The sequence below is a fragment of the Coregonus clupeaformis genome, chromosome 26 (genome assembly GCF_020615455.1).
Source record: "Coregonus clupeaformis isolate EN_2021a chromosome 26, ASM2061545v1, whole genome shotgun sequence".
NCBI lineage: Eukaryota > Metazoa > Chordata > Actinopteri > Salmoniformes > Salmonidae > Coregonus > Coregonus clupeaformis.
The window spans coordinates 36,514,053-36,541,414 of record NC_059217.1 but is presented as its reverse complement, the minus strand read 5'-3'; the positions used below and the strand labels follow the sequence as shown (position 1 = coordinate 36,541,414).

Genomic DNA, 27,362 nt, shown 5'->3' with positions numbered 1-27,362 from the left:
CCAGAATTTCCCCACACCTCAACCTCTATGTCAACACAAAACATCACTTCTCCTGACTCTAATTCTGTCCAATCTCTCTGCATCCCTTCAGTCTCCTGTTTAAGATATGCTTCATTTCCCCAGGGTTACTCCTGTGCTACTGTGAGGCAGTGCAGTCCCTCGTTGTGACAGGTCGCTTAAGTGTGACTGTGCGTGAATGTGCTCTCGTCCGTATGAGTGTGTGTGGTGTGTACGTGCATTTGTATGTGTGCAGCCAGTGTGCAGCAGTGAAATGAACCTATTTAGCAAGCACCCATTCATTCAGTCCCGCTCCCACTGTTGCCCTAGGCCTCTCTTCTCCTCCTCTCCCCTTTCAATATACCTCTATTGTCCCCATCCATCTATAGAATAATTACTTTATCCTCTCTTTAATCCTACACCTCCCCCTCTCCTCCTTTTACCCATCACCCATCACCCTACACCTCCCCCTCTCCTCATTTTACCCATCACCCATCACCCTACACCTCCCCCTCTCCTCCTTTTACACATCACCCTACACCTCCCCCTCTCCTCCTTTTACACACCACCCTACACCTCCCCCTCTCCTCATTTTACCCATCACCATACACCTCCCCCTCTCCTCATTTTTCACCCTAAACCTTCTCCACACTCCTTTCCCTTCTCTACACTCCCTCCCCTTCTCCACACTGTCTCCCTTCTCCACACTCCCTCCCCAGCTCCACACCGTCTCCCTTCTCCACACTCCCTCCCCTTCTCCACACCCCCTCCCCTTCTCCACACTCCCTCCCCAGCTCCACACCGTCTCCCTTCTCCACACCCCCTCCCCTTCTCCACACCATCTCCCTTCTCCACACTCCCTTCCCTTCTCCACACTCCCTCCCCTTCTCCACACTCCCTCCCCTTCTCCACACTCCCTCCCCTTCTCCACACTCCCTTCCCTTCTCCACACTCCCTCCCCTTCTCCACACCCCCTCCCCTTCTCCACACCATCTCCCTTCTCCACACTCCCTTCCCTTCTCCACACTCCCTCCCCTTCTCCACACCCCCTCCCCTTCTCCACACTCCCTCCCCTTCTCCACACTCCCTTCCCTTCTCCACACCCCCTCCCCTTCTCCACACCATCTCCCTTCTCCACACTCCCTTCCCTTCTCCACACTCCCTTCCCTTCTCCACACTCCCTCCCCTTCTCCACACTCCCTTCCCTTCTCCACACTCCCTCCCCTTCTCCACACCCCCTCCCCTTCTCCACACCATCTCCCTTCTCCACTCCCTTCCCTTCTCCACACTCCCTCCCCTTCTCCACACTCCCTCCCCTTCTCCACACCCCCCTCCCCTTCTCCACACCATCTCCCTTCTCCACTCCCTTCCCTTCTCCACACTCCCTCCCCTTCTCCACACTCCCACCCCTTCTCCACACCCCCATCCCTTCTCCACACACACATAATTCTGCCTCACCGTGGCCATGTCTATAGAGGCTGTGGCTTCATCCATGATGAGGATGCTAGACTTCCTGACGAAGGCTCTGGCCAGACAGAAGAGCTGTCTCTGGCCCTGGCTGAAGTTCTCCCCTCCCTCTGTCACCGTGGCGTCTGCAACACAACAAATATTATCACCTTCAACACATCTTGCTTTATAATACTGGACTGTACTACACCTTACGTATCAGTAGCCTGACATTTGTATTACAATGACGTTACATTACCTACAATTTATCACATAAATGTTGTTAAACTTGTGCTTGACCCCATGAAAATGGATTTGTCAACTCAGTCGAGTGAATTGACCTCCTTTTAACTGGCTGGTCATTGATCAACATCTAATCCAACATTTAGCTGGAATGAATACCAACAGAAACTGTAGGGCTGAGTAATTCAGTCTCTACATCTCTCTGTCACTGTCCAGTGTGTATAGCCACCACTCAAACGCACGCACAGGCACACACACACACACTTTTTCTCAGTCATAACTGGAGTACATCATGTGAGAATTTCCTGCAGCCATTATTCTGCTAGAACAGAGAGAGAGAGAGTCTAAAGGTTGGAGATGCACTAACTAACATCATACAGCCACGATACAGAGTCTACTATAAAGGCTAGAGATAGCTGTCCTGACATCACAGAGTCTACTATAAAGGCTAGAGATAGCTGTCCTGACATCACAGAGTCTACTATAAAGGCTAGAGATAGCTGTCCTGACATCACAGAGTCTACTATAAAGGCTAGAGATAGCTGTCCTGACATCACAGAGTCTACTATAAAGGCTAGAGATAGCTGTCCTGACATCACAGAGTCTACTATAAAGGCTAGAGATAGCTGTCCTGACATCACAGAGTCTACTATAAAGGCTAGAGATAGCTGTCCTGACATCACAGAGTCTACTATAAAGGCTAGAGATAGCTGTCCTGACATCACAGAGTCTACTATAAAGGCTAGAGATAGCTGTCCTGACATCACAGAGTCTACTATAAAGGCTAGAGATAGCTGTCCTGACATCACAGAGTCTACTATAAAGGCTAGAGATAGCTGTCCTGACATCACAGAGTCTACTATAAAGGCTAGAGATAGCTGTCCTGACATCACAGAGTCTACTATAAAGGCTAGAGATAGCTGTCCTGACATCCCAGAGTCTACTATAAAGACTAGAGATAAATGCCACATGTTGCAACAGATCAGACGATGTATGATAGGATGAGAGATTGGTCAGGGCACCACTGCTCTCAAACCCACTGCACCTCTCTTAACCAGCCAGCAGGGTTCATCCGGGGTCAACTCAGAGCAGGTGCTGCACAGATCTACTGCTTTCCTAATCATATAAATTGTTCTTCCAGTGATGGACATGATGAGACCGACACATCTATATCTCATTAAGCACCAGCTCTCATCTCTGAAGTGTGGTGGAAGAATGAGAGAATGTGACACTGGCAACTTGCTGGCGCTGAGGCCCAGTATGAGGACTCAATACATCGTTTAGATGGATGGCTGTATATTTGCATCTCACAGGAGAGTTATTTACATCTCAATTATCCAGGAATAGACGTTCCCACGGAAGTCCTGGGGTCACTGACGCCAGGAGAGGTGTGAAGACTGATCAAAACTTGAATCGACGAAATGAATGTTACTGTGAATTAAATTGTCTAGTTTGGATTGTTTCAAGAGTTCATAAAGAGCTACGAATTGTGATATGTTTTATTGTTTCAAGTTTGAAGTTTATTAATGTCACATGCACAAGTACAATGAAATGCCTTTCTTGCAAACTCTAACCCCAACAATTAACTTTATCCTGTTCTTCTTCTTTTTTATTTCTCGTGTGTTTTTGTTCTACCTTGATATTTTTAGTATTACATTGTTATTGATTACTGCATCGTTGGGTTTGGAGCTTATAAGAAAGGCATTTCATTGTACTTGTGCATGTGACCTTGGGTGTAGGGTCTGATCAGAGCCTGAAGGTAAGGAGGTGCCGTTCCCCTCACAGCTCCGTAGGCAAGCACCATGGTTTTGTAGTAGATGCCAGTGGAGTGTGCGGAGGAGCGGGGTGACATGAGAGAACTTGGGAAGGTTGAACACCAGACGAGCTGCAGCGTTCTGGATAAGTTGTAGGGGTTTAATGGCACAGGCAGGGAGCCCAGCCAACATTGAGTTGCAGTAATCCAGACGGGAGATGACAAGTGCCTGGATTAGGACCTGTGCCGCTTTCTGTGTAAGGTAGGGTCGTACTCTGCAAATGTTGTAGAGCATGAACCTGATAACAGCTGAATACTCCGTCGGGAGGTAGAAGGGTCAGCATTTGACCATCAGGTACACTAATTGTTTGAGTGTTAATTCTTTCATGACTAATAAATCCTATTAGTTGAATTGAGTTCCTTGATTCCTTGATTACAGAGTAATTATTTGATTGACTATACGTTAAAAATGTAGTAGGTCTATTGGTAGTTGTTATTTACACTACACATAGTACATGCTTGCATTCCATCTTGACATCCCTGGTCTACTTGACTCAATAAATTAATGCTAGAACACTGGTTGCCAGGATTAGCTATTTGTATCTAGCCTCTTAATAATTGCCAAATGGTGCAAGATAGACACATGTTCATTATAGTCATACTGAGAGGTGATAGAAGGCTCTACCTTGATTAGAACCTCCAGAGATGTACAGGGCCTGTTGCATTTATTCACATAATAATGGAGTCAGATTGATGAATGTAGTTCATTATTACACTGCTCAAAAAAATAAAGGGAACACTAAAATAACACATCCTAGATCTGAATGAATGAAATAATCTTATTAAATATTTTTTTCTTTACATAGTTGAATGTGCTGACAACAAAATCACACAAAAATTATCAATGGAAATCAAATTTATCAAGCCATGGAGGTCTGGATTTGGAGTCATCCTCAAAATTAAAGTGGAAAACCACACTACAGGCTGATCCAACTTTGATGTAATGTCCTTAAAACAAGTCAAAATGAGGCTCAGTAGTGTGTGTGGCCTCCACGTGCCTGTATGACCTCCCTACAACGCCTGGGCATGCTCCTGATGAGGTGGCGGATGGTCTCCTGAGGGATCTCCTCCCAGACCTGGACTAAAGCATCCGCCAACTCCTGGACAGTCTGTGGTGCAACGTGGCGTTGGTGGATGGAGCGAGACATGATGTCCCAGATGTGCTCAATTGGATTCAGGTCTGGGGAACGGGCGGTCCATAGCATCAATGCCTTCCTCTTGCAGGAACTGCTGACACACTCCAGCCACATGAGGTCTAGCATTGTCTTGCATTAGGAGGAACCCAGGGCCAACCGCACCAGCATATGGTCTCACAAAGGGTCTGAGGATCTCATCTCGGTACCTAATGGCAGTCAGGCTACCTCTGGCGAGCACATGGAGGGCTGTGCGGCCCCCCAAAGATATGCCACCCCACACCATGACTGACCCACCGCCAAACCGGTCATGCTGGAGGATGTTGCAGGCAGCAGAACGTTCTCCACGGCGTCTCCAGACTCTGTCACATGTGCTCAGTGTGAACCTGCTTTCATCTGTGAAGAGCACAGGGCGCCAGTGGCGAATTTGCCAATCTTGGTGTTCTCTGGCAAATGCCAAACGTCCTGCACGGTGTTGGGCTGTAAGCACAACCCCCACCTGTGGACGTCGGGCCCTCATACCACCCTCATGGAGTCTGTTTCTGACCGTTTGAGCAGACACATGCACATTTGTGGCCTGCTGGAGGTCATTTTGCAGGGCTCTGGCAGTGCTCCTCCTGCTCCTCCTTGCACAAAGGCGGAGGTAGCAGTCCTGCTGCTGGGTTGTTGCCCTCCTACGGCCTCCTCCACGTCTCCTGATGTACTGGCCTGTCTCCTGGTAGCGCCTCCATGCTCTGGACACTACGCTGACAGACACAGCAAACCTTCTTGCCACAGCTCGCATTGATGTGCCATCCTGGATGAGCTGCACTACCTGAGCCACTTGTGTGGGTTGTAGACTCCGTCTCATGCTACCACTAGAGTGAAAGCATCGCCAGCATTCAAAAGTGACCAAAACATCAGCCAGGAAGCATAGGAACTGAGAAGTGGTCTGTGGTCACCACCTGCAAAACCAGTCCTTTATTGGGGGTGTCTTGCTAATTGCCTATAATTTCCACCTGTTGTCTATTCCATTTGCACAACAGCATGTGAAATGTATTGTCAAGCAGTGTTGCTTCCTAAGTGGACAGTTTGATTTCACAGAAGTGTGATTGACTTGGAGTTACATTGTGTTGTTTAAGTGTTCCCTTAATTTTTTTGAGCAGTGTATATTCAACATAATTCTACATAATGGTGACCCTTCATCCTCAGTCGATGTAGAATTCCATCAACCTAAACAAGCTAGAACTTCAGAGCATGCACGCACGCACGCACACACACATTCCTTACCCAGTCCTCCTGGTAAGGTCTTGACTACAGGTTTGAGCTGAGCGATCTCCAGAGCCTCCCACAGCATGTCGTCTGTAGCCTTTATCTCTGGGTCCAGGTTAAACCTGATGATCTCACACACACACGCACAAATACACACACACACTCCTTACCACAGGGTCATTGGACTGGACCAGTAGTACATTCTAATAACATATACCAGTAGGATTTGATACAGTATAACCTGCTACTTCAAATCCCACTCATGTATCGTGTCAAAGGAGTATGCATTATTTACTGCCAGGATGTTTTCTATTATTTCATCTAATTCATAGTCATCTTTCTTGTATTACTTTTCTGTTTCTCTTTTTTGAATGTTGGGCTTGTCCTGAGTTGACTTTTCATTTAGCTGGGTGCATCTAAAACATCAAGCTTTTGAGCGGTCCAAAAATAAATGACTGGTGTTGGATTTTTCCGAGATGCATCCGGTTATCAGACACCTCCTAAGATGACACTCTCTGAAGTTTCAACAGTCGGCCAACTGACCCAGTTACAAGTAGCTTCCGTCTCTCTATTGCCCTCCTAAAACAACTCACACTAGGTAGTGTGGCGCGGCTGCTGCTGGGAGCACAACGCTGCATTACTCTCAATACCTCAATACTTTTGGCTTAACTTCCTATATGCTGTCTCAATGTTCTTCACTCTTTGTCCTACAGGCTTTTGTTCCAGCCCAGCCCTAAAACACCTGAATCAGCTAATCCAGGTTTTGATGATGAGTTTATTGATTGAATCATGTGTAATGGCGCTAGCCATGCTGAAGACACTGTTGCCCCTCCAGAACCAGGAGAGAAGAACACTGATTTAGATGGAACCGTAGTATGGGGGTTCTCTTACCGGATGGTTCCGCTGAATAAGATGGGATCCTGGAGGATGATGGAGAATCTAGACCTCAGAGTCTGCAGAGGCAGCTTAGCAATGTCAATGTCATCGATGATGATACGCCCTGTTGGGAGAGAAGGCCAGCTATGTTAAAATGACCCTGTCAATAAACCTACGATTTTTGATGTACCGATTCCATGGCACATGGTTTATGAACTGATACGCAAAACAACACCAGATTCAAAAAGTATAATTTTTCAATTAAAATTCTTGCAACCAATAGAATGTTATATATATATGGGGGATACAACCTTCCCAGCTCTGCAGATTTTTCAAAGAGACAGTCATTAGATCATTTATTTTGGTACTGTCCATATGTAGCACTGTCCGTTCCACAGGTGCATGTTCAATGGCTGAAGAATTGCAACATTTACCTGGAGCTAACGCTGCAGATAGCAATACTGGGTGATTTGAAAAATCATAGTCAATTGATCAATAATATAATAATACTTTTAGTAAAAATGTTTATCTTTAATTTACAATCTGTAGAAACTATGAGAATAGAAAGGTTCAGAACTTTTGTGAAGCACCGCAGCACAGTTGAAAAATATATCGCAAATAGAAATTCAAATGGATGGTGTTAAGAGATAGATGTGAGGAGTTGAATGGAGCTCAAGGGTGGGACTAATAGCAACAAGATAACAAATGTAAAATATACTGTGTCTGTATAATGTATATAGGTTCAGAACTTTTGTGAAACAGCACAGTTAAAAATATATGGCAAAGAGAAATAAAACTGGATGGAGATCATACATAGATGGGAGAGGTTGAGGGTAGAGGAAGGACAGGAATAAAAACAAACAAAATATAACTATTGTAAAATAGATTGGGTCCGTAAAAGGTATATAGTATGTATAAGCTGGAAGTAGAAGCCTGAGTGTTGTTTTTCTTTATTTTTACTATTTTTTACATTGTAGAATAATTTTGTAAGCAATTTTTTTGTCCATTAAAAGAACATAAAATAGATCAGAAATACAGTGTAGACATTGGTAATGTTGTAAATGGCTATTGTAGCTGGAAACTGCTGATTTTTTATGGAATATCTACATAGGCGTACAGAGGCCCATTATCAGCAACCATCAGTCCTGTGTTCCAATCACACGTTGTGTTTGCTAATCCAAGTTTATCATTTTAAAAGGCTAATTGATCATTAGAAAACCCTTTTACAATTATGTTAGCACAGCTGAAAACTGTTGTGCTGATTAAACAAGCAATAAAACTGGCCTTCTTGAGACTAGTTTAATATCTGTGGGTTCGATTACAGGCTCAAATGGCCAGAAACAAATAACTTTCTTCTGAAACTCGTCAGTCTATTCTTGTTCTGAGAAATGAAGGCTATTCCATTTGAGAAATTACCAAGAAACTGAAGATCTCGTACAACGCTGTGTACTACTCCCTTCACAGAACAGCGCAAACTGGCTCTAACCAGAATAGAAAGTGGAGTGGGAGGCCCCGGTGCACAACTGAGCAAGAGGACAAACACATTAGAGTGTCTAGTTTGAGAAACAGGCGCCTCACAGGTCCTCAACTGGCAGATTCATTAAATAGTACCCGCAAAACTCTGCCTAGAAGGTCAGCATCCCGGAGTCGCCTCTTCACTGTTGACATTGAGTCTGGTGTTTTGTATTTGTATGTACAGTGGGGAAAAAAAGTATTTAGTCAGCCACCAATTGTGCAAGTTCTCCCACTTAAAAAGATGAGAGAGGCCTGTAATATTCATCATAGGTACACGTTAACTATGACAGACAAATTGAGAAAAATAAATCCAGAAAATCACATTGTAGGATTTTTAATGAATTTATTTGCAAATTATGGTGGAAAATAAGTATTTGGTCACCTACAAACAAGCAAGATTTCTGGCTCTCACAGACCTGTAACTTCTTCTTTAAGAGGCTCCTCTGTCCTCAATCAATCAATCAATTTTATTTTATATAGCCCTTCTTACATCAGCTAATATCTCGAAGTGCTGTACAGAAACCCAGCCTAAAACCCCAAACAGCTAGTAATGCAGGTGTAGAAGCACCTGTATTAATGGCACCTGTTTGAACTTGTTATCAGTATAAAAGACACCTGTCCACAACCTCAAACAGTCACACTCCAAACTCCACTATGGCCAAGACCAAAGAGCTGTCAAAGGACACCAGAAACAAAATTGTAGACCTGCACCAGGCTGGGAAGACTGAATCTGCAATAGGTAAGCAGCTTGGTTTGAAGAAATCAACTGTGGGAGCAATTATTAGGAAATGGAAGACATACAAGACCACTGATAATCTCCCTCGATCTGGGGCTCCACGCAAGATCTCACCCCGTGGGGTCAAAATGATCACAAGAACGGTGAGCAAAAATCCCAGAACCACACGATGGGGACCTCGTGAATGACCTGCAGAGAGCTGGGACCAAAGTAACAAAGCCTACCATCAGTAACACACTACGCCGCCAGGGACTCAAATCCTGCAGTGCCAGACGTGTCCCCCTGCTTAAGCCAGTACATGTCCAGGCCCGTCTGAAGTTTGCTAGAGTGCATTTGGATGATCCAGAAGAGGATTGGGAGAATGTCATATGGTCAGATGAAACCAAAATAGAACTTTTTGGTAAAAACTCAACTCGTATGTTTGGAGGACAAAGAATACTGAGTTGCATCCAAAGAACACCATACCTACTGTGAAGCATGGGGGTGGAAACATCATGCTTTGGGGCTGTTTTTCTGCAAAGGGACCAGGACGACTGATCCGTGTAAAGGAAAGAATGAATGGGGCCATGTATCGTGAGATTTTGAGTGAAAACCTCCTTCCATCAGCAAGGGCATTGAAGATGAAACGTGGCTGGGTCTTTCAGCATGACAATGATCCCAAACACACCGCCCGGGCAACGAAGGAGTGGCTTCGTAAGAAGCATTTCAAGGTCCTGGAGTGGCCTAGCCAGTGACCAGATCTCAACCCCATAGAAAATCTTTGGAGGGAGTTGAAAGTCCGTGTTGCCCAGCGACAGCCCCAAAACATCACTGCTCTAGAGGAGATCTGCATGGAGGAATGGGCCAAAATACCAGCAACAGTGTGTGAAAACCTTGTGAAGACTTACAGAAAACGTTTGACCTGTGTCATTGCCAACAAAGGGTATATAACAAAGTATTGATAAACTTTTGTTATTGACCAAATACTTATTTTCCACCATAATTTGCAAATAAATTCATTAAAAATCCTACAATGTGATTTTCTGGAATTTTTTCCCTCATTTTGTCTGTCATAGTTGACGTGTACCTATGATGAAAATTACAGGCCTCTCTCATCTTTTTAAGTGGGAGAACTTGCACAATTGGTGGCTGACTAAATACTTTTTTTCCCCACTGTATGTATGTATATTTAAATGTATATATATACAGTGGGGGAAAAAAGTATTTAGTCAGCCACCAATTGTGCAAGTTCTCCCACTTAAAAAGATGAGAGAGGCCTGTAATATTCATCATAGGTACACGTTAACTATGACAGACAAATTGAGAAAAATAAATCCAGAAAATCACATTGTAGGATTTTTAATGAATTTATTTGCAAATTATGGTGGAAAATAAGTATTTGGTCACCTACAAACAAGCAAGATTTCTGGCTCTCACAGACCTGTAACTTCTTCTTTAAGAGGCTCCTCTGTCCTCAATCAATCAATCAATTTTATTTTATATAGCCCTTCTTACATCAGCTAATATCTCGAAGTGCTGTACAGAAACCCAGCCTAAAACCCCAAACAGCTAGTAATGCAGGTGTAGAAGCACCTGTATTAATGGCACCTGTTTGAACTTGTTATCAGTATAAAAGACACCTGTCCACAACCTCAAACAGTCACACTCCAAACTCCACTATGGCCAAGACCAAAGAGCTGTCAAAGGACACCAGAAACAAAATTGTAGACCTGCACCAGGCTGGGAAGACTGAATCTGCAATAGGTAAGCAGCTTGGTTTGAAGAAATCAACTGTGGGAGCAATTATTAGGAAATGGAAGACATACAAGACCACTGATAATCTCCCTCGATCTGGGGCTCCACGCAAGATCTCACCCCATGGGGTCAAAATGATCACAAGAACGGTGAGCAAAAATCCCAGAACCACACGGGGGGACCTAGTGAATGACCTGCAGAGAGCTGGGACCAAAGTAACAAAGCCTACCATCAGTAACACACTACGCCGCCAGGGACTCAAATCCTGCAATGCCAGACGTGTCCCCCTGCTTAAGCCAGTACATGTCCAGGCCCGTCTGAAGTTTGCTACAGTGCATTTGGATGATCCAGAAGAGGATTGGGAGAATGTCATATGGTCAGATGAAACCAAAATAGAACGTTTTGGTAAAAACTCAACTCGTCGTGTTTGTAGGACAAAGAATGCTGAGTTGCATCCAAAGAACACCATACCTACTGTGAAGCATGGGGGTGGAAACATCATGCTTTGGGGCTGTTTTCCTGCAAAGGGACCAGGACGACTGATCCGTGTAAAGGAAAGAATGAATGGGGCCATGTATCGTGAGATTTTGAGTGAAAACCTCCTTCCATCAGCAAGGGCATTGAAGATGAAACGTGGCTGGGTCTTTCAGCATGACAATGATCCCAAACACACCGCCCGGGCAACGAAGGAGTGGCTTCGTAAGAAGCATTTCAAGGTCCTGGAGTGGCCTAGCCAGTGACCAGATCTCAACCCCATAGAAAATCTTTGGAGGGAGTTGAAAGTCCGTGTTGCCCAGCGACAGCCCCAAAACATCACTGCTCTAGAGGAGATCTGCATGGAGGAATGGGCCAAAATACCAGCAACAGTGTGTGAAAACCTTGTGAAGACTTACAGAAAACGTTTGACCTGTGTCATTGCCAACAAAGGGTATATAACAAAGTATTGAGAAACTTTTGTTATTGACCAAATACTTATTTTCCACCATAATTTGCAAATAAATTCATAAAAAATCCTACAATGTGATTTTCTGGGGAAAAAAATTCTCATTTTATCTGTCATAGTTGACGTGTACCTATGATGAAAATTACAGGCCTCTCTCATCTTTTTAAGTGGGAGAACTTGCACAATTGGTGGCTGACTAAATACTTTTTTTCCCCACTGTATATATATATTTAAAAAATATATATGGTGGATTAGAAATGATGCCGACAATTACATTGAAGGAAGCTATAATCTATCTGCAATATTAAAGCTGATACACCCCCTACATTTTTTAAAACAAATAATTATAAAACTAAGTCCAATCAAACATTTTGGCAGTGTTTACCCTCGAACATGTCGACCATGCGGAAGAAGGCCAAGGAGAAAGAAGACTTCCCACTTCCTGTCCTACCACAGATCCCCACCTGGAAACCACAGTAAGAAAGTCTGTTTGATGACACATCATCTTCATCATCATCATCATCATCATCATCACTATCACCACATAAACTGCTCTACGCTGCCTTTCGTTGGCTACAGTATATTTCCTTCATTTTACTTTTCTTGCTCACTCCCCCTTTCATTCTGTGTGACTGTATGTTACCTTCTGTCCAGGGCTGATGTGTGCGTTGACTTGTTTGAGGACAGGTTTCAGGGTGGTGTCGTAACGCACACTCAGGTTCTGGATCTGAATTTCTCCCTGCCTTGGCCAGCCATCCGGCACCTGAGATGCAGCTAGAGGGAGGGAGAGACATGGAATGAGAGGGAGAGACAGGTGAGATGGACAGAGAGATGAAGAGACAGGTGAGATGGACAGAGAGAGGGAGAGACAGGTGAGATGGACAGAGAGAGGGAGAGACAGGTGAGACAGACAGAGAGAGGGAGAGACAGGTGAGACAGACAGAGAGAGGGAGAGACAGGTGAGATGGACAGAGAGAGGGAGAGACAGGTGAGATGGACAGAGAGAGGGAGAGACAGGTGAGATGGACAGAGAGAGGGAGAGACAGGTGAGATGGACAGAGAGAGGGAGAGACAGGTGAGATGGACAGAGAGAGGGAGAGACAGGTGAGACAGACAGAAAGATGGAGAGACAGGTGAGACAGACAGAGAGAGGGAGTAGTAGGGGAAAACAGCACTGCTGGCCTCCGCTAAAGAGCTGAGGAGCGTTGCGCAGCATGGCAAAACAAATTATATCAAGCGTGCAATGATGTCAGAGGGGAAAAAAGTGTTTGTTGTTTGCAGTAACTTCTTTGTTGTTGTAATATCGCAAGTGAACATAGATTCCAGCTTTAACTTCATTATCAAGGACCACACAAGCATGCCTGGGACATAGGCAGCAGTTAAATTGAGCCAGAGCTACCCAGTTTGGGCTGGAGCTAGGGTTAGGGTTGTCTTTGTGGCTAGGGTTGTGTTTGAGGCTAGGGTTGGGGTTGTGGCTAGGGCTAGGGTTAGAGTAAGGGTTGAACTGGGATGTGGACATGAAGCTAGGGTTAGGGTTTGGGTTGTGGCTGGAGCTAGGGTTAGAGTAAGGGTTGAACTGGGATGTGGACATGAAGCTAGGGTTAGGGTTTGGGTTGTGACTGGAGCTAGGGTTTGGATTGAACCGGGATGTGGAAATTAAGCTAGGGTTAGGGTTTGGGTCTGGAGCTAAGAGGTGGTACTGTACTAGGGTTAGAGTTATGTCTGGAGCTAAGAGGTGGTACTGTACTGGGGTTAGAGTTATGTCTGGAGCTAAGAGGTGGTACTGTACTGGGGTTAGAGTTATGTCTGGAGCTAAGAGGTGGTACTGTACTGGGGTTAGAGTTATGTCTGGAGCTAAGAGGTAGTACTGTACTAGGGTTAGAGTTATGTCTGGAGCTAAGAGGTGGTACTGTACTAGGGTTAGAGTTATGTCTGGAGCTAAGAGGTGGTACTGTACTAACCCATCAGTCCCTCATAGTTCTCAGGCTCAGTCTTCAGCAGGCCGTTGATCCTCTTGACTGAACCCAGCTGAACCTCCATGTCTGCCAGGTTACGCACCATCCAGTTCAGGTAGTTAGATACCTGGGACACAGAGACACAGACAGACGAGACAACATCATTATAGACGTGACAGACAGTTACTGTAACAGGAAGGAGAGGAGAGAGGTTTCACTGGTTTAGAGCCTCAACCTCTTGCCTGACGACTCATTCTGAATTCAGCTGCTCTATCGATTGTTCAGTAAATTCAGTCTGAAACTGCCATCCTAGAAATCGTTTGTGCAGATTTCAAATTCATCAGCAATTGGATCGTCTCTAACAAATCTAACCAATCAGAGTATCAAAGTTGATGACGTCATCATGTAGGCTGGCTTTGGCCCAACCCATCGGTTTCTGGGACCAATCAAAACGGTCAGAATGTGCTCCATTCTGTAAGACGTCAGGGAGATCAAATCCAGACTCATCATGGAGAAGAAACACTAGTGGGCGTGGCATTTGGCCGGAGCCATGTGGACAGGTAGTCAGGCAACTCAACCTGTCTTTCATCAAGAAATGTGTGACTACATTAGATCTTTGACCTTAGACACACACACATGCACACACACACACACACACACACACACACACACACACACACACACACACACACACACACACACACACACACACACCCCAGAGCGGTCCTCACCATGAGTGCGTAGGTGAGTCCTAGTCCCACTAGGCCAGTGGAGAGGTGGTTGTATAGAGAGTTGGTGATGGAGGCCACAGCTGCTATCAGAACCACACAGGCTCCTATATACTCCTATAGCGAAACAGCATACATAGTCACCACACACAAATATATATACTCTATAGAGAGAAATACACAGATAACTATATAGTCAAATAGAAATACAAAAATGCTCAGTATAAATCCATATAATCCTGTCATATTCAAAATTCCCATAGCGGGAGCAGTCACCCAATAGAATGTGAGCAGACGTAATAATTTGATCAACATGAACCATGCCTTGGATACAGCACCAGACAAAAAAGTTTAGTAGAGTAGAATACATTATAGATAGTAGATCTCATTACCATGCGGACCTCTAGCCAGCGATTGGCTGCTGTGAGAAAGAGGGAGGCGATATTGTTGGCATCGGTGTACTCCAGTAACCTCTGTCTGAACCTGGGCTCATACCTGGAGGAGAGACCATCACAGAGTAATACGTTTAAGTGGAGAAACACACAACCACCTAGCTGGTCCCTTTCAAAATGTTGTTTAAAACATCTTTACCTGAATGCCCGGATGGTGGTGAGGCCCTCCACTGTCTCTGAGAAGTGGGACAGGAGGGGGAGCTGGGTACTATCCTCCAACTGCTGGAGGTCCCTGACCAGAGAGAGAGGGAGGAGAGAGAGGGGAGGGGGAGGGGGAGAGAGAGGGAGGGGGAGGGGGAGGAGGGGGAGAGAGAGGGAGGGGGAGGGGGAGGGGGAGAGAGAGGGGAGGGGGAGGGGAGGAGGGGGAGAGAGAGGGGAGGGGAGGAGCGAGGTAGGGAGAGAGAGAGAGAGAGAGAGAGAGAGAGAGAGAGAGAGAGAGAGAGAGAGGAGATAGAGAAAAGGGGAGACATACTGTAACTAGTCCTGATGAGAACACTGCCCTTTGAATAAACTGATCAACTGAAGCAAAACAAGTGACAGAGACAAAAAAATAAACTTCCCAAACCAAGTGCTCACCTGGAGGCGACCCGGAAGTACTTCTGTATGAAGTAGCAGGCGATGGCCAGGGGCACCAGGGCGATGAGGAACACAGGGGTCACATAGGAGATAACCCCCAGCGCCGACACACACAGCAGGGTGGAGCGACTCAGACACTCCAAGGTGGCAGGAATGTGCTGGGGACACAGCCACCAATAAAACATTACATTACTACCATCTACCAGGAAAAGCAACCAAAGGGTTCACAGACTGTAGCTACTTCCAAAACCGTGAAGAAAAATATGAAACTCTATTTGAGATTCATAGACTTCGAAAGTTCCAACTCAGTATGGTTGTGGCTACTTCTAGTGTTAACACACATAGAGGGGTGGTGGAGCAATACCTGGTCTATAGTGTTGGTGTCAGAGGAGAACCTGTTGAGGATGTTGCCCAGGGGAGTGGTCTCAAACAGCCTGAAAGAGACAACCACACAGACTAACTACACCACAGTTTCATATCTTACATTACTGTACCTGAAATATCATATTTTTAAGCTTTTTACTGTCCTATATGTACAACCTCAAGTGGAAGGATAAAGCTGCTGGTATATCATCAATGTTTCTGTTACAAATTCTATTCCTCTGAGGGTTGCAAGGAATTACATTTGAAAACAATGAAAGTGATTATTCTTCTTGGCCGTCACCTCATCTAAAAGGGTTCATTACAGAGCCCTGACCACAAGGTCCTTAATTATCTGTGATCTGGCACTGCGCTGGCATCACCGTGGTTTCAGTGTGTGGAAGGCAGATGGACCTCTGGGTAATGGGGTGGATCACAATGTATACAGTGTCTCAACTCAGGCCCCAGGATGATCAATTGTTACACACACACACACACACACACACACACACACACACACACACACACACACACACCAATGCATCATACACACACACACACACACACCCTGCTCTCTCGAGAAGTAATAGGTACCATGAAAGGCACATGATTCACACACACACACACACACCTCATAGGTGCCAGTATGATCTTGCTGAGCAGGTTGTGGTGTAGTTCTTTGGCCACTCTCAGTCCTGTCCACTCTACGGCCACAGAGGTGACCAGACACAGAATGATGCCCAGACAGCACAGCACACTGAACACTGACAGGTACCACGAGTGGCTGAAACCACACTCCTACAGAGGGGAACACAGGGGAAATAGGCTTGGTTAGAGAGCAGTGTGCGTGCGTGCGTGCGTGTGTCTGTCAGTAATGTGACCATCACACTCTGGGTTCATTAGAGAACTTATCACAAACCAAAATAACATCACACCCCTTCTCTCACATACACTCTCACACAGACACACACCAATACTTAGTTCCCACTGAGAGTAACCCTGAGCACTACTGTAACATGAGCTCTAACGATGAGTAATTGTGACTTATTAGGCAGGAATTAGCTGACTACGTTGGCAAATGCATGAGTCACCAAGCCTGAACTGACTACATTTGGACATTATGCACTCACACCACGTTGCCCTCTCTCCTCCTCTCTCTCTCAGAGAGTACACTGATGCCAACAACATTGCCTAAAATTTCCTTTAAGGGCCTGACAGAATTAATAGGATTCTAATTCAAGGTCAACCGACAACTGAAGGAGCCTCTGTGAGGAGAGGAGTTGTATCTGGAGGGTTTTAATGTCCTTCCCAACGTAGGAAACACACACAAACGCAGAGGAATGATCTATTAATAAGAGGCAGCCTTTAGTAGCACCAGGATAACCCACACACCTGCCATGGCTCCAATGTGTTAATAACACAGCTTACCTTCTCCTGCAAGTATAATGTGTGTGCGGGTGTCTGTGTGTGCGCAAGCTTGTGTGTGCATACTCACTCAAGTGCTAATAATGATATTACATCACTATAATTACATTACAATAGCATTTGGCAAAATACTTTCTAAGTGACCAAATATGATTATGATGATGAAATATGAAATAATTAATATATAGGTGGAGAGACATTGCACTAATGAAAATATCCATCCCATCTTTGTGAGGGTAAACCTATAGAAACAATTCAGGTTAGATAACTCAATTTGTGTGTCTTCAACCAACCTTAAGTGTTCATCGGTTAAATAAAGGTTAAATAAATACATAAATGAATATATAATTCGATTTCTGTTCTCTGAAGTGGCAGTTCATGGATATATTGATCTCTGGCTCCCTCTTTAGTAATTTGTGTGTCTTCATTTTTAACTGCAGTGCTTAAAGCATCAGACAATATTTTTTTTTGTCGGGGACAGCCCTACCACAAGACTGTCAAGCCCACTGAGCTAAAGCCTTGGCAATAGCACGGGGAACAAACGCAAGTCATCAGGTCCCAGGCTTTAATGCACACACTCACAGCAACCTTTTCTAGGTGCTTGATTGAACAAGAAGTACACAGAAACTGCAAATAACTAGTTACCCCAAAATATTTCTTATTCGTCTGAAAACGTCTCCAACACAGAGAAAGGTGAGGCGCTGGATAGAGGAGGCAAGCTCAATGCTGCAGGACTCTTAAGAATACTTATTGGAATACAGTGCATTCAGAAAATATTCAGACCTCTTCCCTTTTTCCACATTTTGTTACTTTACAGCTTTATTCTAAAATGGAATAAATTCATTTTTTCCTTCATCAATCTACACACAATACCCCATAATAACAAAGAAAAAACAGGTTTTTAGAAATTTTTGCAAATGTATTACAAATAAAGAATAGAAATACCTTATTTACATAAGTACTCAGACCCTTTGCTATGAGATTCGAAATTGAGCTCAGGTGCATCCTGTTTCCATTGATCATCCTTGAGATGTTTCTACAACTTGATTGGTGTCCACCTGTGGTAAATTCAATTGATTGGACATGATTTGGAAAGGCACACATCTGTCTATATAAGGTCCCACAGTTGACAGTGCATGTCAGAGAAAAAACCAAGCCATGAGGTCGAAGGAATTGTTGGTAGAGCTCAGAGAAAAGGTTTGTGTCGAGGCACAGATCTGGGGAAGGGTACCAAAACATTTCTGCAGCATCGAAGGTCCTCAAGAACACAGTGGCCTCCATCATTCTTAAATGGAAGAAGTTTGGAACCACCAAGTGTAAGGACAGACGCTGGGAAACGAGAAGCAAGTACAGGGAGTGAAGATTTAATGAAAAAAACAGACAGGAACAAAACACAGATAGCGTCTGGACAACGGAAACGAAACAACATTAATGCAGACACCGGGATCAAACTGAGGAACAGACAGATATAAGGAAAGTAACCAAGCAGTGATGAAGTTCAGGTGAGTCCAATGAAGCGCTGATGTGCGTAACGATGGTGACAGGTGTGCGTAATGATGGGCAGCCTGGCGCGGGGGCAGCTGTGACACCAAGACTCTTCCTAGAGCTGGCCGCCCGGCAAACTGAGCAATCGGGGAGAAGGGCCTTGGTCAGGGAGGTGACCAAGAACCTGATGGTCACTCTGACAGAGCTCCAGAGTTCCTCTGTGGAGATGGGAGAACCTTCCAGAAGGACAACCATCTCTGCAGCACTCCACCAATCAGGCCTTTATGGTAGAGTGGCCAGAAGGAAGCCACTCCTCAGTAAAAGGCACATGACAGCCCGCTTGGAGTTTGCCAAAAGGTACCTAAAGGACTCTGACCATGAGAAACAAGATTCTCTGGTCTGATGAAACCAAGATTGAACTCTTTGGCCTGAATGCCAAGCGTCACTTCTGGAGGAAACCTGGCACCATCCCTACAGTAAAGCATGGTGGTGACAGTATCATGCTGTGGGGATGGTTGTCAGCGGAAGGGACTGGGAGACAAGTCAGGATCGAGGGAAAGATGAACGGAGCAAAGTACAGAGAGATCCTTGATGAAAAGCTGCTCCAGAGCGTTCAGGACCTCAGACTGGGGTGAAGGTTCACCTTCCAACAGGACAACGACCCTAAGCACACAGCCAAGACAATGCAGGAGTGGCTTTGTGACAAGTCTGAATATGTCCTTGAGTGGCCAGCCAGAGCCCGGACTTGAAGCGACGCTCCCCATCCAACCTGACAGAGCTTGAGAGGATCTGCAGAGAAGAATGGGAGAAACTCCCCAAATACAGGTGTGCTAAGCTTGTAGCGCCATATCCAAGAAGACTCGAGGCTGTAATCGCTGCCAAAGGTGCTTCAACAAAGTACTGAGTGAAGGGTCTGAATACTTATGTAAATGTGATATTTCAGTAGAATGTTTTTTATAAATTTGCACAAATTTCTAAAAACCTTGTTTTTGCTATGTCATTATGGGGCATTGTTTGTAGATTGATGAGGGGGGGGAAATGGTTTAATCCATTTTAGAATAAGGCTGTAACGTAACAAAATGTGGGAAAAGTCAAGGGGTCTGAATACTTTCCGAATGCACTGTATGTTCAAAGATTCATCCACCCAGGACTCATCCTTCAACATGGAGGAATATAGATAATCAGTCACAGGCTTCATTAGGAAATGTGTTGATGATGTTGTACCCACAATAACAATCCAGACATACCCCAACCAAAAACCCTGGATGAACAGAGATATCCGTACCATGCTGAGAGCCTGTACTGCATAATTTCAATGTCAGCAGAACGAACCCCGATGACTCGGCGGCGCACGACACGTTCAAGGCAAGCCGGTACGAGCTCTGTAAATCCATTAGGGACGCAAAAAGACAGACTCAAACTTCAATTGATGTTTGACAACTCAGACTCGCAAATCCAGCTGTATGGTGCCCACCGAAGCCTCCCTTCCAGACGATACCGAGCCATCCAGGAAGACTCTCGCTGCTCTGGATGACCATGTGCTTTCGTTCTCCCAGGCTGACGTGAGGAAAAATCTCAACCTGTTCCTGTCCCAGGCTGTAGTCCCCACCTGCTTCAAGGAGACCACCATCTTCCCACTGCCCAAGAAAAACAAGCCCATGAAGTGCTTCAAGAGGCTGGTCATGGCCCACATCAAGGCCAGCATGCCAGGCCCACTGGAGCCACTCCAATCTGCCTACCGCTCCAACAGATCCACGGAAGATGCCATTTCCATCACTATTCACACGGCCGTAACACATCTGGACAAGAGGAACACCTATGTGAGAATGCTGTTCATTGACTACAGTTCGGCATTTAACACTATTGTTCCTCCAACCTCGACACCCAGCTCAGAGCCCTGGGTCTGGACAGCACCCTCTGCAACTGGATTCTGGACTTCCTGACCACAGGCTATGAGGATTGGCAACAACACCTCCTCCACATTGACTCTTAACACAGGGGCCTCGCAGGGGTGTGTCCTCAGCCCTCTGCTGTACTCCCTGTTCACCCACGACTGCATGGCTTTGCACAAAACCAACTCCATCATCAAGTTTGCTGATGACACCACTGTTGTAGGCCTGATAACCAACAACGACGAGTCAGCCTATAGGGAGGAGGTAAGTGAACTGGAATTGCCAGGACAACAAGCTCTTCCTCAATGTCAGCAAAACAAAGGAGTTGTTTGTAGACTTCAGGAAACAGAGGAGTGAACATGCCACGATCCACATCAACGGGACTGCAGTAGAGAGAGTCAACAGTTTTAAGTTCCTCAGTGTCCACATCACAGATGACATGACATGGACCAACAACACCACCACTCTTGTCAAGAGGGCGCAACAGCATCTCTACTTCCTGAAGAAATTCGGCATACCAACCCAGGTCCTCTCCAAATACTACCACTGCACCATCGAGAGCGTCCTGACCAGTTGCATCACGGCCTGGTAGGAGAATTGCTCCATCCACGACCGCAAGGCCCTCCAGCGCATGGTAAAGGCGGCCCAGTACATCACTGGAACTGTGCGCCCACCCTTCCAGGATATCTACTCGAAACGGTGCCTGATGAAGGCCCCCAGCATCATCAAGAACCCCCCACACACACCCCAGCCACAAGCTTTTCACTCCCTTACTTTATGGTCGTATTCTTATCTTTTATTATTTCTTATTGTTGTTGCATTGTCGAGAAGGAACCTGAAACTAAGCATTTCATTAGAAGGTGTACATAAGACTAATAAAACTTGAAACAGTGTTTGAAAATCAGTTTTTAAAACGTTTTCACTTTATATATTTTTTGTACAAAACGTAGAAATGAACCTTTTTCACATATGTAGATCGTGGTATTATGCTGGAGATAATGAACATTTAGTTGAAAAGTGGTGGAATTGCCATTTAATCTACATATGAGGATGAGACTGAGTGTAGCTCAAAGGCAACACACACATATGGAGGCTCCGTCTGGGAACATTACTTTTAGGTCAAAAGTACAGCACTTAACTCAACATGTGTTGTTTTCTAACATTATCTTATGATACTATTTCAGCTGTATATATGAAATGAATGCTGTAGTTAGCAGGAATTATCCTGTAAACTACCATTTCACTCCTTTATAAGGGAATACAACACTGTACTGTAAATACTGGTCTGTAGAATAAAGCGTAACCACAGTGTTTTGAAAGCACATTGCCGTTTGGTTTGGTAGAACCAAATTGACCCCTGACCTGAGCGACGGTGCAGTTTCTCCCGGCGGCGTCCATCTTGGCAGTGATGACGTGGGAGGTCCAGTGGGCCAGCCAGTAGTCGATTGCAACCATGAAGGAGTGTTTGAAGAGCTGTGATAGGAGGAGCAGCGACAGGAGGAGGAGCCCTGCAGAGGACAGGTAGACCCCACAGGAGCGCCAGGGGATGGTGGCGCGGTGACGCATGGCCTGGGACAGGTTGTCATCCTCGTCACTTTCCACAGACTCTTCTGGAAGGACAGAGAGACTTATGATAGAGGGATAGGTAGAGAGAGAGAAACAATAAAAAAGAGAATGGGGGAAGAGAAAGAGATATAGCTCACAGGAGGTTGGTGGCACCTTAATTGGGGAGGATGGCTCGTGGTACTGACTGGAGCGAAATGTGTGGAATGGTATCAAATACATCAAACACACATGGTTTGATGCCATTCCATTGGCTCCGTTCCAGACATTATTATGCGCCGTCCTCCCCTCAGCAGCCTCCACTGGTATAAATCCTCATACTCATGTGTCGGGTGTTGGGTTAAGGTTAGCCAGAGAATGGAGAGCAGTAGAGAGCAGGCAGGACACATTGGTCACGGTGAGTGAAGCTCCTCCCCTCATCTAAATATACATCATATCTGCAAGCAAACCTGATGACTGCATGGGCGCCTACGTGTCCATGGGACAGGGCTGAGGGATAGATAAGGAAAGAAAGAGCGAGGGATGGAGAGAGAGAGGATGGGAACTGGTAAGAATGGATCATGGGCAGAGTCTTCAAGCTACAAGGCAATAGGAGCAATATGGACATATGGTAGGATCTACATGGGAAGTAGCAAGGAGTGTAGTTGCAGCACGATGCCACAGACTGGTCACGATCGGTCACCACTCTTATAAAACCATGCGGTCGGCCCTGCTTCGGCTAAAAGAGCAGCAGCACTCTGTGCTGGGGATATCGCAAGAGTCCACACCGGGGTACCACCAGAACACAGGTGACAACGCAGAACACAGATTGAAGCGAGCACTGGCACCAGCATGACACTGTCACAACAACACTGACAGGCACACAAAACAAACAGACTCAGAGTGGGATGCAGTTGCCTTAGATGCTGATCTAGGGTCAGTAATGTGGAGGAGGTAATGATTTGGGGATGGGGAGGGTTAGCTGATCCGAGATCTGTGCTTAAAGAAAACTTCTATTGAGACATCATAGCAGAGAGACACACCAATATTCTAAACCAGTGTGGGACTCTGGTCCTAGGGAGCAGCAGTGTGCTGGTTTTCCTGTTTCCCACTGGTACTTTATTCTAGTAGTAATGGTGTTGATTCTTCACCTGGTTTCCCAGGCCTAAACCAGTTGATGAAAAGGGAGAGGATGAAAAGGATGAAAACCAGCAGGCCCCCAAGGATCAGATCCCCCCCTTCCTTTTCAACAGATCTTAAAGACGTGGAGCCTTTGCCCCAGGACTTGACCAGTCCATGTCTTTTACAGATCAGTGGTGAATGGTGACAGAGGATGAGAAAAGAAGGCCATTGATGAGTACTACTACTGGGCCACAGACAGACACAACAGGATCAAATACATTATTAGTTCCACAGTAGGTTCAGAGACTGATACAAGGATAGGAAAACTGTGGAGGCATCACATTTTAGAGACACAGAGGGTAAATTCATAAAATGTTACCACCCAGTAAATATATCACCTGTAATTTTGCAGTCTGCACAAACAAAGCATACAAAAGCAAATACCAATGATGCTAATACCAATGATGCTAAACTCTCCCATCAGAGAGTGATTGACAGCCGGAGTCCCTCAGTCTCATGGGGAGGTTTGTGAACTTTGACCTCTCACCTTCGTGCTCCTCCTCAGTCTTGGCAGCTTCCTTGGAGTACATGGCCCTCCGCAGGTTCTTACGCTCCAACACCGTCATACTCTCAGCCACTGTCTCCTGGAACAGACACACGTCAGAGTTCCAGGTAGTTTGCCGAAATAGACGTGACCAGATGAATTTAAAACAAAGCAGGAAAAGAGGACACAAAAAGAGCAAGCTCAGTAAAAACACATTACTATTGCTCATCTGTTGCGACAATATCACCCCTTTGGCTCTGTCTGTCATTGCCATCTATAGACACATGGCCTGGTACCTTCTCAAACTCCCCATCCTGCCGGTGCATCAGGGTCTTCCACTGTTCAAACAGCTCAGGATCAGAGTTCTGGATGTCTTTCAGAGTCCCCTCGGTCTGAATGGTGCCGTCTTTCATCGCTATGATCTGACCACGGAGGGAGAGAGAGAGGAAGAGCCGGAGGAATGGAGAGAAAGAGATAAAGAACAGGTGAATGAATTAGTGGCTCAATCTACAGACGTGCGCACGCACACACACACGTTTTTTTACTATCCTTGTGGGGACCTAACAATTGATTCCCATTTCCCCTAACCCTAATCCCTAACCCTTATTCTAACCCTAACCCTAATTGTAACTCTAACCCTAAACCTAACCCCTAAGCCTAAAATATACTTTTTCCTTGTGGAGAATGTTTCTTGTTTTACTATCCTTGTGAGGACTTCTGTTCCCCACAAGGATAGTAAAACCACAAACCCACAGACACATCAGTGGCAGTCGGTGCCATTCTGTCTGTAGTGTCCGAACAGTTTTGGCTACACACTAATATGAACCCACCATCGGAAGGTGAGACTCTCACGAACACATGCATGTTGCTTTGCTCTAGGATGCCCACAAGCCTGGCAAGACCCGTCTGAAGGTAGCCCTGGAACCACTAAAAACTATTAAAAAAAGTATATATGGAAGTAATTTAGTGGCAAAAAAGGGTTTAAATTTGGTTTAAAAATATATATAATCCTGAGCTTTGTTATATCTCTCAGATATAAAAACATACTTCCTTTTTATTTATTTTTTGACTATTTGTTTCGCCATGTATGCATATGTTATTCAATGCGTTTCTATTGGCTAATAGCAGTAAGGCCAAATTCAATGTTTTTTTTGTTTTTTTTTAACACTTATAGGGGTCCTAAAATTCTAAATCAAATAACTAAATGATCCTTGGTATGACCATCTTAAAATAATTCCATATGTTAGCTTAGTAGAAACACAGCCCCAGGCGGTTGGTGCTGTTTATGATGAGGGAGGACGATATGTTTTTAATGAGCATGGCCTTATTTATATTACAGCATATTGGATAACTGTCATTCCTGTTCCATTCACCCAACTCAATGTAATATTGATAGGTTTAGGCTACTACATGATACTCTAATGGCAATAAATTACTAAAACAGAAAGCTTACCTTGACTTGGAAGAGTTGCAGTAGCCTTAGCCAGTTAGCTAACATAAATAGCATTCAGGTTGTTGAGTAGGATAACTTAGCTTCATTAGCTAGCTAAATAAGTGTAAGGTAAACTAAGAATAACAACTAAATATTTCTGTCTCTTAATTTTTAAAGAAGTTAATTTGTTCAAAACTGTTTAACTATTGTCTTTCTCTCTCTTTGAGTCAAACACTCACCACACGTTATGCACTGCGTTGCTAGCTAGCTGTAGCTTATGCTTTCAGTACTAGATTCATTCTCTGATCCTTTGATTGGATGGACAACATGTCAGTTCATGCTGCAAGAGCTCTGATAGATTGGAGGACGTCCTCCGGAAGTCGTCATAATTACTGCGTAAGTCTATGGAAGGGGGTGAGAACCATGAGCCTCCTAGGTTTTGTATTGAAGTCAATGTACCCAGAGGAGGACAGAAAATAGCTGTTCTCCGGCTACACAATGGCGCTACCCTAGAGGGTGCTGTTGAGGCTCCTGTAGACCTTCATTGCAAAACAGTGTGTTTTAATCAGTTATTTGGTGACATGAATATATTTAGTATAATTTTATCTACAAAGGATAACTTTGTTAATGTTTCACTATTTTTATGAAATTCACTGAGTAGGCTGGTCCTCCCCTTCCTCCTCTGAAGAGCCTCCACTGACACACACACACACACACACACACACACACACACACACACACACACACACACACACACACACACACACACACACTGTGCTCTCACCCAGTCAGCATGTGGTAGGTACTGCAGTTTGTGAGTGACCAGAACCACAGTCCTCTTCTCTTCTCTCAGCAGTTTCAGGATGCCCTCCTGCATCAGGTGGTCACTCAGGTGAATGTCCAGCGCTGAGAATGGGTCATCCTGAAACAACACAGATTAAAAGTTAAATGTCAAATGGTCAAAAACAGAACTAATGGAGTTCTAGTTATTTTGATCAAGCTGATTGGAAAATCAGATGGAAATTAGCTGCTATCTAAATCTGGTGCAAGGCATGATTTCTCTGTATACTGAGACTTCTGTTTTTGTTGTACAGTGTCCCTGTCCAAATGCAGTCTATCATTCACTGTGTAGACCTGTAGACAGGCTGTCTCTCTCACCAGCAAGACCACATTGGTCTGTTGGTACAGGACTCTGGCAACACCTATACGCTGGCGCTGCCCTCCTGACAGAATTATACCCTGTAGCGAGAGGGAGGAGGAAGAGAGAGGTAGAGAGAGAGATATTAAATAATTAATGGAGAGATTATTAATTCCATCAGGTCAACACCGTGTCAGTGAACAAGGCTAACAGAATGAAAACATGCACACACTTACTCAGTCCATGAAAAATAACTATTTGCACTCATTGACTACCTATCCCCTGAGAGCATGTTACCCAAAAATACTCTCTCTCTCTCTCTCGTTCTCACCTACCCACACCCAATGCTGAGTGCTGAGATGTCTGTCTGCCCGCAAGGTGAATCTATGATTGTAGAGGTTATGTAACCCAGACCACATTACAGTGTGTGTGTGTGTGTGTGTGTGTGTGTGTGTGTGTGTGTGTGTGTGTGTGTGCGTGTGCGTGTGCGTGTGCGTGTGCGTGTGCGTGTGCGTGTGCGTGTGCGTGTGCGTGTGCGTGTGCGTGTGTACAGTGCCTTCAGAATAGAAGTGTTACAGCCTGAATTCAAAATGGATTAAATGGTTTTGTTTTTTTCTCACTCATCTACACACAATACCCCATAATGACAAAGTGAAAACATGTTTTTAGAAATGTTTGCACATTTATTGAAAATGAAATACAGAAATATCTAATTTACACAAAGTATTCAATACTTTGTAGAAGCACCTTTGGCAGTGATTACAGCTGTGAGTCTTTCTGGGTACGTCTCTAAGAGCTTTCCACACCTGGATTGTGCCACATTTGCCCATTATTCTTAAAAAAATTATTCAAGCTCTGTCAAATTGGTTGTTTATCATTGCTAGACAACCATATTCAGGTCTTACCATCGATTTTCAAGTAGGTTTAAGTCAAAACTGTATTTGTATTCTGTATAGGCTTCTTTCTTTTCACTCTGTCAATTAGGTTACTATTAGCCATTAAACTCGGTAACTGTTTTAAAGTC

General features: G+C 44.9%; 1 protein-coding gene across 1 annotated transcript in view; it reads right to left on the bottom strand.

Moving 5' to 3' along the window:
* The window catches only part of abcc8 (ATP-binding cassette, sub-family C (CFTR/MRP), member 8), a 162,222-nt gene that overhangs the window by 4,223 nt on the left and 130,637 nt on the right, over positions 1-27,362 (bottom strand). The window contains exons 21-37 of the mRNA XM_041849747.2: positions 26,359-26,439; positions 25,985-26,122; positions 24,065-24,190; positions 23,772-23,868; positions 21,923-22,170; positions 16,390-16,556; positions 15,763-15,832; positions 15,399-15,556; positions 14,962-15,054; positions 14,763-14,865; positions 14,374-14,487; positions 13,649-13,769; positions 12,331-12,461; positions 12,073-12,151; positions 6,775-6,883; positions 5,902-6,005; positions 1,456-1,589 (exon numbers count right to left, since the gene is read on the bottom strand). Coding sequence (XP_041705681.1) covers positions 1,456-1,589; positions 5,902-6,005; positions 6,775-6,883; positions 12,073-12,151; positions 12,331-12,461; positions 13,649-13,769; positions 14,374-14,487; positions 14,763-14,865; positions 14,962-15,054; positions 15,399-15,556; positions 15,763-15,832; positions 16,390-16,556; positions 21,923-22,170; positions 23,772-23,868; positions 24,065-24,190; positions 25,985-26,122; positions 26,359-26,439 — 2,073 coding nt within the window. The remainder of the gene's footprint in view (positions 1-1,455; positions 1,590-5,901; positions 6,006-6,774; positions 6,884-12,072; positions 12,152-12,330; positions 12,462-13,648; positions 13,770-14,373; positions 14,488-14,762; positions 14,866-14,961; positions 15,055-15,398; positions 15,557-15,762; positions 15,833-16,389; positions 16,557-21,922; positions 22,171-23,771; positions 23,869-24,064; positions 24,191-25,984; positions 26,123-26,358; positions 26,440-27,362) is intronic.